This window comes from Mixophyes fleayi, chromosome 3 (genome assembly GCF_038048845.1).
Source record: "Mixophyes fleayi isolate aMixFle1 chromosome 3, aMixFle1.hap1, whole genome shotgun sequence".
Classification (NCBI taxonomy): Eukaryota; Metazoa; Chordata; class Amphibia; order Anura; family Limnodynastidae; genus Mixophyes; species Mixophyes fleayi.
Genome location: NC_134404.1, coordinates 146676255 through 146694569, shown reverse-complemented (window position 1 = coordinate 146694569; position 18315 = coordinate 146676255). Strand labels below are relative to the sequence as shown.

Sequence of the window (18315 nt, the reverse complement as noted above, 5' to 3'; positions counted from 1 at the left end):
GACGGGGGATAGCTAGCTAGCAGAGTGGAGGTAAGGAAAATAGCTGCAAGGGGGATGGATGCAGGGTGGGAGGTAAAGAAAATGGCTGCAGCAGGGGTTAAGGAAAATGGCTGTGGGGGGGTTGTGGTTAAGGAAAATGGCTGCAGGGGGTATTTAAAAAATAGAGCAGCTTTGGAGGGCAGAATCTCATGATTGTGTGATGGTCACATGGGTGGTCTCAGCAATCACTAGAATACTAAATATTAGTGAGATGGGGCTGGTAGAGGTTTGTATTTGATTGACAACAAATATTCAGATATTGCTTATATATGCCTGTCCAATGGGGTACTTTTAGCTGGCCATAATGGAGTGTTTTGTTTTAACTAAAGGGCCTAATCATTCAGGGTTTGCATTACAATACATTTTTGCATTTTCAAAACAGGACGCCAACTTTCCAGAAGCCAGCGAGAGGATAACAAAGTTGCAAGAGAGAACAGGTAAGAGACAATGGCACAATCTGTCTAAATTTGAATGCTGGAGAATACACCTGAACATTCATATTCAGGAGTGTTCCTATACACCTATATATTTGGAGGAGGGGGGGGGGGGGGGGGGCGCTGCGGCTGTATTAGCCTAGGGCGGCCAGAACCCTTAATCAGGCCCTGACCTCAGTTATATGAAAGGTGAGAGTTAATGTAAGGTTTTAATAAATGTTTCTCTATACAACAAGCTTCATCAAAAACATGGAGCAGTTAATTCAAAGAATCCTCCAAAGCAGCCATCTCCCCAACCCCCCAGGTAAACGTTTCTATGCGCTGTGGCACATTTACCTTCATAGCTATGGCCTGCACCTTGAAGTAATACTGGCCGCTGAATAAAGTAATATTGGAAAAAAGAATGAAGTTCAGCAGTCATAATATAAATGGAATGTTGAACCAATTTGCCATGTATGTCACATCCATGCATTTTTCATGCACTATACTTGACTAATTGGCTTCTACATCTAAACTAAGGTTCTGGTGACTTCTGGGTCCCTGAATAATACCAAGTATATCTCAGGTATGAAAAAAGTTGGACCACAAGAGCCTCAAAAGAAGTTACGTATAGGCTTATCCAATCTGTAAGAGAACTCTGACTGGAAAGTATCAGAGTGCCAGGTGGGTTCTTAGTGGACTTGTGTATCTTAGGGACAGCATCAAAAAAGGGTATTTTAGTCTGCACCTTAAAGTATTCCCTAATCATCTTGGAAATAATCCCCTTTAATTAAACCAAATCAATTGTTTAAAAAAATATTTGGAAAATTCAGTCCCAGAAAACCACATTTTTATTGCTAAAAATTCTATTACACTTCTTTTTATGGTGCATATTTTTCATGATCACAATGCTGTACATCTTGTTAGACATCTTAATAGTGATTTCTAAATTATTCCACTACCTCCCTAGAGACTTTTGTCATGTGTGAATTTATTTTCAATATTCTTGAACCATATATCATGCTTTTTTTTTTTTACAAAGAACAAAACCAATTTCACCTTAGGGCAAGTTGACAAAAGCTGAATAAGTAGTAGAACTTTTCTTAAAATATTTGACTTGCTGTTTGTTGAAGAGAATGAACTTGCAGAGCCACATTATTTTCCTCTCATAACTCAAATATTGAATTTTCACTAAAAATCCTGCTCCCTCCTCCCACAAGTCCGACTATTAAACAACCATCTGAACTGTTGTTCCATTAATCCAGAAAGATTAATCTTCATCTGGAAGTCCATTTTCAGAAATATTATGTGAAAGCATTTTTAAAGATTAATTTCCTAGTAAACAAATGTGCATTCTTGATAACTTAAAAAAGAATTCATATTTTTATTAAGACAAAATGTCAATCCATGTTTCAGTACAGATGCCTGGTAGATGTCAAGTTCATAGAATGAGCGATTAGTTATTGCAAGTTCCTCATCATTAGATGTCATCACCAACTCATTTGTTCCAGTTGGTGAATTGGTAAGTTTCCTATTCTTATACTTCTCACACCAGGTCCTTTTGAATTGGCTCCTAAAAATAAGGTTTGCTTGGTATCTTTTAATTGTACAAATTAATCTTTAAGAACAAATTCCTTAACTCTAGTTCTATGACTATGTTTTGACATTTTATTTGCCAGTGAAATCATGAAATATGACTCCACCATATGCTGATGACCTTGGTAATAACAGGACTTTGTCAAATATCCCATATTCTCGAATTGTCTTGCACCTTCTACAGAGTGACGAGTACTGGTGTAGTCTGAACCCTCTGTATGCTCAGAGTAATAAGTATCCATGAAGTAATACCCCTGCAAACATATTGTACCGTCCTTTTAAGCATTCCAATGATATACCAGGTTTTATTTAACTCTTTATCTCTCACCAACTAGTTAGTGAGAGATAAAGAGATTTAGGGGCTCATGTAAAGTTGGATGCAAATGCAATTTCTTAGTGTAAAATGCACTTGTGTTTAGTGCGCATGTGTACAGACAAAGTGTACATATAAGTCTGTATGTATACTTATACTTATCTGACTCTAAGCTTAGAGATCCAGAATGGGGAAGGCAAGGAAGGGCAAGTGTAGGGGAAGCATGGTAAGGGTGTAAGCGTCCTCCTCCCAACTCTAAATCTGTCCACACATTTTAAATTCCCCTCCCCCTGTAGCACAACATGGCTTTGTGAAGATGCAAAAATACAAGTTATAGCTCCTGACTCTAAATGAGACAATTTCTGTTCAAGGATAGGGGAAATCAGACTAGATTGCCTTGTAGGGTTTGATAGAGTACATGGTAATCTGAGAGGTCTCAAGTTTTATAAACTTTCATGGCAAATTGAACACAGATGGATTTTTACACTGGGTGCTGTTGTAGTCTCTGGCATATTTTACATTATTTCTTTAAAGGTATTGTTCATGTAACTATTACACAAATCCTCCTTTGCCTTATGAGATGGCTTTATCTTTTGAGATTGATATGTTGCATTTATAATTACTATACTGCTATCATTATCTGTAGTGATTGAGGTTATGATGTCATTAAATGTAATTAATAAATGATGGATATGCCTGTTGGGCAAGCTTGTTTACGAAAGCTAGGACAGAAATATCCCAGTAATATACATCATCACTAGACACAAGATCTTAGTAAATTGGTATTTTAAGTGAATCTACCTGTTGAGCAAGAGGACCACATTACTTTATAACATATATTTAAGTACATATGTTGTTGTATTTGCTTTTAATGGGTACCCATGTGCTAATTCTGGACCATTCTATAACTTTTAAAAGTGGGTTTCCTCCGGGTGCTCCGGTTTCCTCCTACACTCCAAAAACATACTGGTAGGTTGCTATCAAAATTGACTCTAGTCTCTGTCTCTCTCTCTCTCTCTCTCTCTGTCTGTGTGTGTATGTTAGGGAATTTATACTGTTAGCTCCAATGGGGCAGGGACTGATGTGAATGAGTTCTCTGTACAGCGCTGCGGAATCAGTGGCGCTATATAAATAAATGGGGATGATGATGATGATGATATACTAATAAAAAGGGAAATATGCTAAAACTGAAAGACAAATGTTACATAGTTGTTATATAACATATGATTTGAAAGAAAGAAAAACATATTACCTGCTGGAAAAAAATACAAGGCCAGGCCAACATATGGCTCTTCAGGTGTTGTGAAACTACCGATAGTTGGCAGCGTATGCTGGGACTTATAGTTTCACCTGGAGAACTATGTGTTGGCCAGGCCTTAATATACAAAGTACTCACTACAGCTTTTAAACAAGCCATAGACTTATAATATGTAAATTATAATAATGAACAATGACGTCAGAAATCAATGACAGACAAGCAACATCTTGGGGGGAATTCAATTCCCCCGAAGTACCGCCATGTTATAGATATTACCGTTAAAAAGCCGGCGTTAGAACTATCGTAATAACGGTAATTACGCACACTATTACTTTAATAACAGTAATAGTTTTGCGCGGCGGTACTTCGGGGGGAATTGAATTCCCCCATTGCGTTTTCAAATGGGGTCATATATAAATGCAGAAATAATGTATAGCTTTTTTTTGCTTTATAACATCACGTGCATATTTCTATGGCATTGTGCATGGGTTAGCGCAATACAATGAATTCAACTTCTGGATGAACACATTTTGGTCAAAGATGACGCATGGGCCACGCTGAACATGGGTCGATTGTAGTATTCTATACGTAATGTGGGATATCAATTGTGAATCTTTTGGTTTCATACGTAAATGCAAGAACTAAATTTTATGTTGTAGCACTAAACATTTCTATTAACTAGAAGGAATAATTTTCAGTGTCCTATATTTAACAAAAGTTTGAAAAGCCTTTTATCTTCCATAATTTTATATACACTACTTTCAATAAGATGGCTCCTGCTCCATCTACTGTGTGCAAAAAAAGTAAAACAAAAATCCTACCATCTTCCCAGAGATGCACTTAGGAGTATCGTGATGTTCACCTAGGTCATGGTGTCTTATTATTAAAGAAATAAAAAAATATATACTCACATTTCTCAGAAAATCTCAGCTTCATAATTTTTTTGCATTGTTTATTGGCATTATCAGTCTACCAAAATTGTAACTTTCCGCTTCATCCGATTTATTTCTTTGGACATTATATTCCATGAGCAATTCATTTATTTCATATATTTCATCTTATTATTGTTGTACAGGTCAGCAATATGGTCAGTGCCTAATTGGAGTAATGTAACCCATTGCAACTTATGCAGAATGAAATATTTTACTGTATACATTGTGTGATATGTAGTGACTGCAATGTTTTTGGAACTACTTGATTAACAGTTATATTTTACAAGAGGCAGTATGTTTATTTAAGTTTTTATGATGGTTCTATCCAGGAGAATTTTACAGAAAAAGCAGATTAATAAGCACAGATAAGAACACATTCAAAATATAAGATCTTGATATGTTTTATTGAAGAAATGCTTTTAAAATCAACTCAAAGAAACTATGAACAAGAGGAAATTGAGCTTGTACCTCTCTATGTGCTGTGCAATAAAAGAGATGCAAAGCCTTTGGGGTGCACACTCACATTTTTCTGCTCTTTTAAATAAATGACAAAGCATGCAATATTGTATACTTACCGTGTTTGAAGTAAAGTCAAAAGAATAATTCCAGAGATGAGTATTATCCCAGACGTGTAGGCTATGATATAGACCACTGCATCTGAAAGACACAGTATCACATAACAGTATTTGAAAAGCTAAATTATTTAAAATTATTGCCCCATGGTTTTATTCATTATAATAATAGTAAAAGCTTGACATGTGTGCTAGATAAGCATAGATTGGTTTATTTCTGAAATGTTGTGTTTTTCCTGTTTTGTATGTTGACATGTTAAACAATTATTATCACCAGGACAACTGATATTGTAGTTTTTTTTACCTTGTACGGTTAATTCACCAACAGGATATATTTTTTTTCCCTTTTCTCCTATTTACAGGAGATATTTTCACTTACTTTACTTTAAAGTCGACCTGTCAGGTTTGTTAAAAGTACATATTACATAGTGCCTTGTACACTATGGGTCTGATGTAGAGTCGGATGCAAGTCCAGCTGATCAGCGCCAAAGCACTTTTAGCTAAGGGTCCGTCTCAGTTTGCACTCTGACTCAGACGGATCTCCCCTTGCATCCCTCTGCGCTTAGAGAGGTATAACGGGGGAGGTAGTGGGTGAGCCTAGCAATGTAAAGGTATGTTCATGCACTTTACATGCTATGCTGAGTTGGAAGCAGCCACAGATAGGTCTCTAGGAAATGTATATTTTTCAGGTGCTTTTTGCTGGTGCAACAAACCTTGCACTATTAAAAAAAAGAATTAAAAAAATGTTTACATTTTTTTTAAAAAAAAGGCGTGCACCCCCTCCTAACCCTCCAACCCTTGCGCTGTTTGGGGTGAGGAGCACTTTTTTTTTTTACATTAATTTAGTTATTCAATAAATTGCTTTACAGGCATGCCGTGACTGATGCACCGACCCATAAGGCAGATAAACAGGTGTGTTTTGTTCAATTTGCATAGTATTTTGAGTTGCACCGATATAAAGATCCATTTGGCTTGGAATACTATGCATGTTAAGTTTATATTGCATCCGACTCTACATCAGGCCATATGTATTTGTTAAAAAATAAACTAAAGACAGGAGTTTAGGAGCAGAGTCTGCACCAGAGTACGGAACTGGACTCTGGCAGTACGGAACTGCCGTAGCACTCTGGAACTGTTCGTGGGAACTCAACCCCGGCACCTGTAACCAGGCACACAGAACTGGATCCTACTATTAGGAACTCAGAATGTGTAACACATTAATGAGCTGGAAGTGGAGACAGGAACTCAGAACTCAGAACCATGACAATTAATGCAGAATTCAGGAATGTGATACAACCATAGACCTGGAACCCACACACAGATACACAGAACTGGGAACCAGTTCAAGCTACAGATACAGTGATACCAGCAAAACCCTAGGCACTGCAGAGTAAATACTAGACAATACAAAGTTCTTGCTGAGGTAAGCACTCTATATGAATGCAGAATTCTTGCAGAAGGATGAGCAGTTTGGAAATGAGGGGTACTTGCAGAAAGATGATCCCTTGATAATGCAGGGTATTTGCAGGAAGATATGCAGGCCCGGCGCTCCCATTAGGCAAGGTTAGGCACTTGCCTAGGGCGCCGGGCTCTGGAGGGCGCCTGGAGGGCGACCGCTGACCATACCTGTCACGGCCGCCGCACAGCATTCAGATGCACGGGGGAGGGGGGAAGAGGCTATTGCTCACCACCGCCGCCTCTCTGCTCCGTCCCCTTCCCTCCACTCACTAGTGTCAGTGAGTGGAGGGGAGGAGACGGAGCAGAGAGGCGGCGGTGGTGAGGTAAGGAAAGACGAGAGGAGGGAGGAGGGCGCCGATTGTTGCGGGGGGGGGGGGGGGTCTGGGGCGCCGATTTTGTAAAAATGCCTAGGGCGCCATGGAGGCTAGCACCGGCCCTGAAGATATGCACTTTGGAAATGCAGGACACTTGAAAAAAGATCACTTGTTAATGCAGAGTATGCAGGAACAATGCTGAGAACAACTGGAAACAAATAGAGACCGGAGCTGAGAACTATCCTTAGGAGAGAAAGTGTGTTGTTCTGGCGATTAGCAGTTCTCAGGAGCAGGTTTAAATAGGGTGTTCCTAATACCTATTGGTTGCACAGATCATGTGATCACAGCTGCTGAATTCTGGTTGGGGTGGAAGGATCACCTGACTGAACCCAAGATGGCCTCACCCATGCAGCATAACAAACAGTAGATGTTTGTTTACAAATAAAGAAGTGGTGCTCAAGACTGCCGGAGGCGATCAGGAGAGTCTTGGATAGCAGTGATAGAACAATGGCAGATATGGTAAGTCTCTAGTAAGTGTCTAAGACCCAGATGTGTGACAGTATAATTACAATCAAAATGATCATACTTCTGAAACTTCAATATCAGTCCAGGTACCTAACATTATTCTTAGTTAGAGCCACAAATGGTTGGTGCAATTTGTTTGGAGGGATTTATCATCAAAGATTAGTTTTTTTACTCAACTGCAAAAAGGGGCAGAGGTATCCCAGATATTAAATATTTATTACCTGGACTTTCACTTAAGCTACTTTGTGGCTTGTTATCCAAGTGTAAATCTTAAAATGGGTAGACCTAATAGCTTGAATCTGCAGAGTTGCCTCAATGGTTTAGATTCTGGGCATTCCCGATAGATTGAGACCTGATGTCTCATATACTCATATAGCCATTCATTTCTCTTGCCAAATGTGAGATCATTGCAGACTACATTTCAATCAATCTAGACTTCCATCACCCCTTACCCTTTTATGGAATAAACCACACTTCATCCCTGGTTATCACACAACTCTGTTTGGTAAAAAAAAAAAGAGGTATCAGAATAATGACTGATGTATTAGAAGGAAACTCCTCTATGTTGGAGAAATGATGGCAAATCCTGGGGGCAACTAAGTACCAGTGAGCACAAAGTGCTCTATAAGAAATAGAGGCTGCAATAGGTGAAGACCTTGTAATGTGGATCTATAAGTTTATTAGGAAGTTGACAGCAAACTTTACACCTTTGACTATCTAGTTGGACAACACGTTATAAGACCTCTGGAGAGGGAGACATACCCTTGAAATGACCCAGTCCGAAATTACATTTATGGGTGATGTAGGTGGTTTCTAGCCATCACTGGCACTGAATCATATGTGTGCATATTGCAGCAGGACTGGGCTTTCAAGTTTATTCCTAGCACAATAGAATACCAGTTAACTTCACTCTTTTTTATGAAATTTATTGGCATCACTAGTTATATCAATTAGAGGGACTGTGCTTTATAATAGTTTAGAATTTTGAAATATAGGCAGTCACTGTTCAAACTGCATAAATTACACCCACAATAAATATATCTTCCTTTAACACAACACTCACCACTTTGAAACATATGTGGGCCTATCATTGTGCGTTGCTTCTCTTGAGTATCACTGTAGGATTCATGAATGTTCTTTGAAGTAACACTTTCTAAATACAAGAATCATATTTAACAATTAGCAAACTCCACTTTCTAGTGTGCACAGTACTTTAAATCTGATCACTAAAAAGTCAAGCTTATTTGGGTAGGTTCCCAGCTATGTACATGAAAGCTGGATCTAGGTCACCTAGGGGATCTGCTTGCCCTCACTACCAGAGCCAATTTAACAAAAGGGCTAAAGGGGCTACAGCCCAGGAGGCCTTCGAGTGCTGGGGGGCCCGCTGGCATTCAACGGGTCGGTGGCGTCTCCGACCCCGGCTCCGACTGTCACCTGTTCAAGGAGAATGGCAGGCAGCTAACAGCAAATGTTACGCTGTTAGCTGCCTGCTGTCACTGTAGTACTTAAGTGGTGCGCAGTAATCTCCTTACTGAGGAGATCTCGTAAGAATGAGACTATGAGTCATAGTCTCACTTTCACGAGATCTCCTCAGTAAGGAGATTCCTGCGCACCGCATAAGTGCTACAGAGAGTGGAACAATGGACAGCGGTAAGCTCACGGGGGGCTCATAGCTGGGGGGGCCTCATGGCGGGGGCTCACAGTACCTTTAGCCCGGGGGCTTCCCTTCCCCGGGACCAGCCACCAATGCACTGCACGGCAGATCAAAGATCCTTTTTTTCCTCTTCTTTCTGACCCTTTCTTCTCCTCTCTTCCCTGCCCCTTACTCCTCCTCTACATTCAGTCTACCACTCCCCACTGCTCTGCACAGTGGCTGGTGCAGAGACCAGAGCGCTTACTTCAAGGATATGTAAGTATCCGGGGGAGGGGAGGTGTATTAATGTTGTCTTGGGTGTGGGTGTATTAATGATATCTAAGAGTTTAACGTTATGTGGGGTATTAATGTTATGTGGGGCTATATTAATGTTTCCTGGGGGTGTATTAATGTTATTTTGATGGGTTTATTAAATTTATCTGGGGATGTAGTAATGTTATGTGGTCTGGAGGTGTAATGCCATGTGAGAGCTGATGTGTAGGTTGTATTAATTAACTCTTGTATGGCCCTTAGCCAGCAAGAGACCTGTAGTAAAATGGAAACACAGGAAACACAAGCATGATATTTGTGTAGTTTATTAGATACCCCTATGTGGAGGCTAATAAAATATTATTTTGAAAAGTTGAATAAAAATACTTATCAGGAATAAAAATCCCAGAGAGGTTGGTATCTTCAGTTGTGATCTTCTGTTAAATAGCAGGTTCATGGTGAACTTAGCATGTTGTCCTGTCTTCTTTGGCCATATATAGGATAACCCTACCACCAACTTAGCCAGACATGTACTGTAGGTAGGGAAATTGGTAGATTTAACTGTTCAGTCTTCATATCTTAACCTGTTCAAGTGCTGTGTGACAATTGACAGATTATCCTCCTGAAGCCAATGAAGATACTAGAGATAGCAACCATAAGGGATTTCATGCCAGACAAGCATCTTTATTCAGCTATACAAAGTGCACAATATTTTATTAGTCTTCACATAGGGGTACCCACAATAGTGTGTAGAGCGAGAGACAAGCAGTGGTAAGTAGTTGTAATATGTAAAAACAGTATATATATATATATATATATATATATATATATATTTATAGGGCCCCATCGGGTCTTAATTCAGCTCTAAAGTACACGATCACTAGACTTTGAAGCTTCTTTATAAAAAAAATGCAGTCTCTGTAGTCTTCAGGTATTCTTTAGCAAAAGTAATTGTCATTTCTGATAACATCAGTGAGAGGGGCTGTACTTATTAATAGTTCAGAAAATTGGCAATGCAGAAAAAAATGACACCCATCGTAAATTTATTTTTCTTTAACAAAACACTCACCACTTTGAAACGTTTGTGAGCCTGTCATTATCCGTTGCTTCTCTTGTGCATCACTGTAAGATGCATGAATGTTCTTTGCAGTCACTCTGTCTAAATAAAAGATTCAGATTTAACAGTTAGGAAACTGCATCTTTCTTGGATGAACAATAGTCATAAAATGTAATTGAATTATTTATTATTGTTTATTTATATAGAGCAGTGGAGATGGGCAGAGACTGAATAAAAAGGAGAAGTAAAGGGCAGGGAGGGAAGGAGAAAGAAGGGCCAAGGAGAAAAACATCTAATTCACCTACAGCTTTGTGATTTACATTATTGTACTTTTATTATGCTATGGTTTACTATTACTGTACTCTTTTATACCGCAATAAAAATATATATATATTTTTTTTGTTTTCAAAATGTCATCTTTACATTCCAAGTTCTATTGTAGTCAATAGGAAAGGAGGCAGGGGTGCTATTATTTAAACTAAATAGATATATGTCAGCTGAAATCTCGAATATCTAAATATGTGTTTATTTTTCCACCAGAAGGCAACAGAAGAGTTAATAATTCTGTACATTGCCAATTATCACACTCATTTGGGGATATGATTTTGTTAAATAAATTAATTCATGGACTTTCATTCTAAGCTATAGTCTCCATAGAAAATAGGTTTGAGTGATTTTTAGTTTACTTTTTTCAAAGGGACCTTGTGACACGTAAATCAAATTATGAGATTAAAAGGTCAAATTAAAGGCTAAAAGGTCAATATTTAGGCCTAAATTTCAACATTTTTACAGTTGAATAACTATGACAAAAGAAGACCTAGGTGTCTATTTATTATAGGCAGAAAATCATATCCTCTGGCAAAAGTAGGTTGTCTCTCCATTTAACATGCCCTCCCTTGCAGGCTATTGCTGGGTCTGTGTGGCAAAAGCTTCCCCAGCCTATTTAACATGGACACAGTGAAAGCTGGAGCTTAAATAAATGCTTTATTATTAAAATGAAAAATGTTTCCTTTTTTTATGTTAATATATTTTTTTTAATTTTTTAACTCATTTTTATCCTTTTTTTTTTTTTTTACAAAAGTGGAACTGGAAGACTGAGTGCGTAGTGTGTGTGTCTTTTTTAAACCATGTCTCCAAGGTGCACTACAGGTTCCAACGGGCCTTGGATACCAGAGTATACTGGCACTTGTAGTTTTACATGCCCTGGCAGCCATGGGAGGGCTGGCATTTGTACTACTACATGTGCCAGCAGGCCCAACGACTTTAAAACAGGCAGGTTATGCTGAAATCAGTAGTATACCATATAAAAATGGTAGATTTTTCTCTTTAAATTTAAATAATTAGCCACATCCACCGCATCAGAGTTTTTAGAATAGCCCTAGTCCTTTCAGCGCAGGGCTAGTTTTATCCTTGGTAGGGGGGGAGCACATTTCATGCTAACCAGCGTAGAGCTAGTTAGTGCTATCGCAGGGGGACCCCAGAATTCTATGTTATATTGGCTTAGCCTAGTGCAGGTATCGACATTTTCAGGAGGACCCAGAGCCATAACGAGGGTGGTGCGGGCGGTGCCGTCACCCAGGGCGCAAGCCCAAGGGGGCACAGCAGCTACCCGCTACCTGCCCCAGAGCATTGCACATTTAACCTCTCCGCTGCTGGACAAACTATCTTGAGACAATCATACAGATTACCTGGATGCAGCAGCCATGCGCAGTAATAAAAGGCTGGATTCTTCAGTCATTTAGTTTCACAGTGGAACGCATGTGCGTTCCACTGACAGGAAGTTCGGCATTTGAAACGCACATGCGTTCCACTGTGAAACTAAATGACTGAAGAATCCAGCCTTTTATTACTGCGCGTGGCTGCTGCATCCAGGTAATCTGTATGATTGTCTCAAGATAGATTTGCTAAATCTACAGCGGTCAGTGACAGCGCATCAATTCCCACAAACAATAAAATAATATAAAGAAAATAAAATATAAATGATAAATACTTCAGTGTAAGTACTGAGAAATTTGTGATGTGCAATAAAGTTTTGTGAAACTGACAATATTTTCTGGCCTCGTTTTGGGTGTATCACATGACCAGAGCGAACACGCCAGGAAACTACACTGCGAGGCAGGCACAGAGCAGGTGGAACATCAACATCCTTAGGAGAAATAACTCTCCATTTATTACCTGGGATATAGCCTGACCTCAAGCGCACCAGAGTACAGTCTCTAGATCTGCAGCATTGGGTGACATCGCAGTGATTTGGTTAAGAACTCATCCCACGGTACTATCAGTTACTTTCATCGGATAAGATATTGTGCTAGAATCGGACTCTATACCAAGGAGCCCAGGAATATAAACATTTATCATTATTCAATACATTTCTAATGTATTATCGTTATGGGATATGACAGTTTACCTTCAATTACACTCCAAAATCACTGACATATGATCAGATTTCATGTAAAATCATCTATATACACACCTTGGTGTGAGAGTGTTTATATATCTACATTTTCATAATCAATTCCTTTATCTATTATTTCAAATATTTTTCATTTATTTATTTATCATTTATATTTTATTTTCATTTTATTTTATTTTATATTATTTTATTGTTTGTGGGAATTGATGCCCTGACACTGAGCACTGTAGATTTAGCAAATATGTGGTATTGAGATTTGGGGAGAATCTTACTACATGCTGCTTGTGACAGGGAAGGTAGACTGATTGAATTGGAGCGCTTATTCCTACATCTATTTTTGTATTTAATTTTTTCTCAAGATAGCTTGTCCAGCAGTGGAGAGGTTAAAGGTGCAATGCTCTGGGGCAGTCGACTTCTGATACCATGCTGCCTGTTCACTTTGAGGAGCATGCCACTGTGTCCTGTGAATGTCACCCTCTTTCATATGTATATGGAATGATACATACTCCTTTTTAGTATTAATACTCCTTTTTAGTATTTTTGTATTGAAAAGCGCATTTTGATCTTTTGTTTTGGACTTATATCTAACTCTAGCTAAGGACCAATGTATCTATCTATATGTATTATATGTATACTCTACAGTTCACACTCAGGTGATAATTGTTTGTTCTATACATGTAAGGCTGTTTATATTATAATATAATTCAGTAACATAATCAGGCTAGGCTGTACACTGTCAACCTGCTTGTATTTCACAACTAAATGTAAACATTGACATACTTCCTTACAGGGAAACAATGACCTTCATTGTATGTGTAACAGAATTCTTTCAGTAATGTGCTAGCCACACCCCCACATTAGGTTGGCCACACCCACTTGGCAAACGTCACTCCCACTTAGATGGGGAGCAACAGTGCCCTGTCTCGCCCAGGGCACTAAATTGTCTAGTTACGGCACTGGGAGGACCCCACACTTTTTGTCGCCTCCCATCCCTGATTTTGCCAACATCAGCCTAGTCTGGCAGCACTACAACTGGTGTCACTTTTTGGAATGCCCAAAAATGTATTTATTTATTTATTTTAATGGCAATACAGAATCAGTGCTGATGAAGATCATCATCAACACGTATCTTCACTATGGGGGAAGCAGGCGCAACAAATATGCCTCCTAAGAGGGGTATCTGTAACTGCTTCCACTCCTACATAATACTTAAGGTGCATGGAACACCCTTACTGTACCCAGTCTATGCTAGCCCTCTCCTCCTGTCCCATACAGACTTAGATATGCACCATTTTACTGTGCATATGCAGTACGTAAAAGTGCATTTTGGGCTTACGAGTGGGACTTATGTCTAACTCTACATCATCCCCATGCATATTTCAACATATATTCATTCATGTCTCTCAGTGGTTAAGTAAGCAATAATGTCATTCATATACTTGGATTATGTACAAGCTGTGGTATACAGCAGAAAGTGACAATGGAGCAAGAATGGAGGAGAAAAGGGACTTTTATATAAAATGGGTGTAATATTTAAAAAACAATTATCTGGATTCTCCATTAGAAAGACTTTAATACATTTCAGATGCTGTATTGGACTTTCACATTATAATTCACATTAAATTCACATTAAAGCGCTACGGAATATGTTGGCGTTATATAAATAAATGATGATGATGATGATGATGATGATATAATGCACATTAAACTGTCCAACTTACCTTATGTGGTCCGTGCCTATGCTCAATTACATTTTATTCTACCAGAGTTTCAACATAATTATTGTTATGAATTTTGTAAACAGATTGAGGCACCCGATTCTCACTTTACAAAGCTAAAATCTCCTTTGCTTCTGTCAAATGATCACTGCGGTGATTGATCATTACAGAGTTTACCTGACAGAAGTCTGAGGTGCCCTTCTGCACAGTATATATTGCTACACTCTACAAACACTTATATAAAAGTGGTGCAGATGGGGCGTAACATTAAAAAATAATGGGATTTTACAACTCTGTATGCAATTATTGTGGCAGAAACTACATTTACCATAATGCATTGCAAGCATAACAATAGTGCTAAGCAGTACCTGTTTCACCCGTGTGACATCATTCACAAGCTCCTTACTGTACTGGTTGAACCAGCCAGGTATTTAATGTTTTCTGCACCAAGCTAAAGTTCCAGAGAAGGCAAAAGTAAATGCAGCTAGCAGTGGGAAAAAGTGGCACAGACAATCCTAAAGCTGCATACAGTTCTATTTTTTTCTGCCAATGTTTATAAATATTTAAGATATTTTATATTTTGTATACTATTTTATATGTCATTTACCCAGAACTACCAAAATAAACAGGTTTACTCATACTTACCTACTCTCCCGGAATTTCTGGGAGGCTCCCGAATTTCGAGGACTCCTCCTGGACTCCCAGAAGAGTAGGCAAATCTCCCGGATCCTAAAGAATGCCGAATATCACGGCATTGAATATCGGGGCGGGGCTTAATTGTGTCATTAAGCCCCACCCCGAGTCACAAAGTTGGTAAGTATGGGTTTACTCCACAGGGTTGCAAATAGTACTGACTCTCACAACTACCAGTTTGCATTTGCAAATATCTATGTTTGGGCCTAATATACAGTACTTAATGGAAGTCATTTGTGTGAAAGTGTGCATGCTCTTGCACATATTGCTTATGGAGAGTACAGTGATTTAAATGATTATAGAGTGATTTGATCTCCTACTTTTACAATAGCGTGCTATATACACAGAGAAAGATAACATAAATATTGGAATTAGAACACTGAAACGGCAAAGGATCATAAGGAGGCTGAGTCCGTATTTACTTGTCTCCACATTCAATAGAACTGCACTTCGGTAATTTGGACACGGTATATATTTATTTCTATTACAGTAACTTCCTTTCACAAAGATCCTGAGTAAATGTTCTATGAATTGCTACTTCTGTCTCTGCCCTGAGTATATGCAGTTTATACAAAGACCTTGTGATTTTAACTATTCAGTTTTTATGTTACACACAAGTCCTAATTTTTGTATGTGTATGTGTATTGATTTGTAACAATAAATATGTATTATTTTATATAAAAGGAGAAGCAACAATAGTTTTTATGAGAGTGTTGGTACAAATATTTAGGTTTATAACGCAGTTGTCTTATATATCTCTGTTCATACATTTTCTAAAGTGAGGTCTACACATACCTCTGAGAACAGCAGCTAGTCACCCTAAGTATCAACACTTCATTATTCTTATTGTATATTGGATATTTAATTGTCCCCACGGAAATCATTCACTTATATATCTGGAGGTGTGGATAGTTATACTACCACGCCAACATTTTATAATTGTGTCAAATTTGATTTAATTGATTATATACAAAAATTTTGCCCTTAGTATTGGCAGATATTATATATTCACAGGGCATTATATAGTCTCAATGTGTCAGGCAGAAGCTCAAACCATTTGTTGCTGTGCATAATCTGAAAATTCTCACTGCGTAATGTGAATTTATTATTGCACAGACAGTTCTATAACCAACAATCTGAAATGCTATTGTAAATTGTAATATCATCGACTGTCCGACTGACCCTACTGTAACTTAACCTAGACAATTAAATAAACCTATAACATCAATGTATAGGTAAGAGTGACTTGGGATTGGGATAAGGATTTGGTCAAGAAAATTGTTGGAGATCTTAAAATTTAACTTTTCCTGTGACCCAATTGTATTGTCATTTGACTGGGAATGTTTAATTTATGCTAAAGTATGATCCCCATTTTTTACTCTTCCAGACGGTCCTCGGTACAGCAACAGTCATTTTACAGAAGCTTTATTGATCCATTCTAGGCAACCACTTGTGTTATATGAGTTATGGTGGACAATAAATCATATTAGGTTTGATGTGGACTATATATGCTCTGTACTACAATATAATTTATAGCAAATTAAAGTTTTGACTTACTTATACAGGATTTTCTGTGCAGAATATGGGAGAATAAGTCGCATAAGTGCTGTTCCTCATAGTCAAGTCCATCGTAACATGTACATGGGGTTTGAAGCTTTGTTCCAAGAGTGCCAATATATGCAGCATGACATTCATCACTTCCAGAACAAGTCAGATCTTCTTTGTTTAAACCAAGCAAACAGTTCCTACTATTGTGACATCCACCAGCATGTTTCCAACATTTTGATTGATATGTTCGATATCTTTCTCTGTAGAAACATAATACTTTCAAAGATGTGCTAACTTTGCAAACTAATGATAGAACTTTCTTTAAGCAGAAATGTGTATTATCTGATTTGACCCCATACTACATTGCCTCCCATACTACGTTGCCTCCATACTACGTTGCCTCCCATACTATGTTGCCTCTCATATTGCATTGCCTCCCATACTACGTTGCATCCCAGACTGCGATGCCTCCCATTCTACGCTGCCTCCCATACTACATTGCCTCCCATACAACATTGCGTCCCATACAACGTTGCCTCCCATACTACGATGCCTCCCATACTATGTTGCCTCCCATACAACATTGCGTCCCATACTACGTTGCGTCCCATACTACGTTGCCTCCCATACTACATTGCCTCCCATACTATGTTATCTCCAATATTAAATTGCCTCCCATACTATGTTGCCTCCCATACAACATTGCCTCCCATACGACGTTGCCTCCCATACTACGATGCCTCCCATACTACGTTGCCTCCCATACAACATTGCCTCCCATACTACGTTGCCTCCCATACTACATTGCCTCCCATACTATGTTGCCTCCAATATTACATTGCCTCCAATATTACATTGCCTCCCATACTACGTTGCCTCCCATACAACATTGCGTCCCATACTACGTTGCCTCCCATACTATGTTGCCTCTCATATTGCATTGTCTCCTATACTACATTGCCTCCCATATTACGATGCCTCCCATACTACGTTGCCATCAATATTACATTGCCTCCCATACTACGGTGCCTCCAATACTACATTGCCTCCCATACTATGTTGTCTCCCATACTACAGTGCCTCCCATACTACATTGCCTCCCATACTATGTTGTCTCCCATACTACAGTGCCTCCCATACTACATTGCCTCCCATACTATGTTGTCTCCCATACTACAGTCAACAGAGGTTGTTTACAATTTTATTTTTATCACACTGAAGTATTTCACATTTTAGGCATTTAGGGGGGAAATCAATTCCCCTCAGATTAGCGCCCTGATAACTCTATTACCATTATTACGGTAAAATCAACCCTGCTTTCTGTTCGCTGCTCAGGGAGCTGTGAGCAAATAGCCAGTGTTGAAATTACGGTAATAACGGTATTTAAGCGCACTATTACCGTAAATACTTTTTATAGTAACGCGGCCAATTGAATTCCCCCCTTACTGTCGAAAGAGAGAATTAATATTGTGATATGGTTTAAAGGCTAACAGAAACAAGCACAAATAAATAACATCACATGAAAACGTGTGGTACAGTGAGCAACATTACCATGAGTAAGTT

General features: G+C 38.7%; 1 protein-coding gene across 2 annotated transcripts in view; it reads right to left on the bottom strand.

Annotated features, from left to right (window-relative positions):
• GFRAL (GDNF family receptor alpha like) overlaps positions 1-18315 on the bottom strand; it is a 74322-nt gene that overhangs the window by 3184 nt on the left and 52823 nt on the right. The window contains exons 7-10 of one of the 2 annotated variants that reach the window (XM_075200605.1): positions 16762-17012; positions 10393-10482; positions 8484-8573; positions 5127-5208 (exon numbers count right to left, since the gene is read on the bottom strand). In XM_075200605.1, coding sequence (XP_075056706.1) covers positions 5127-5208; positions 8484-8573; positions 10393-10482; positions 16762-17012 — 513 coding nt within the window. The remainder of the gene's footprint in view (positions 1-5126; positions 5209-8483; positions 8574-10392; positions 10483-16761; positions 17013-18315) is intronic. The other variant, XM_075200606.1, reaches the window with a different exon arrangement.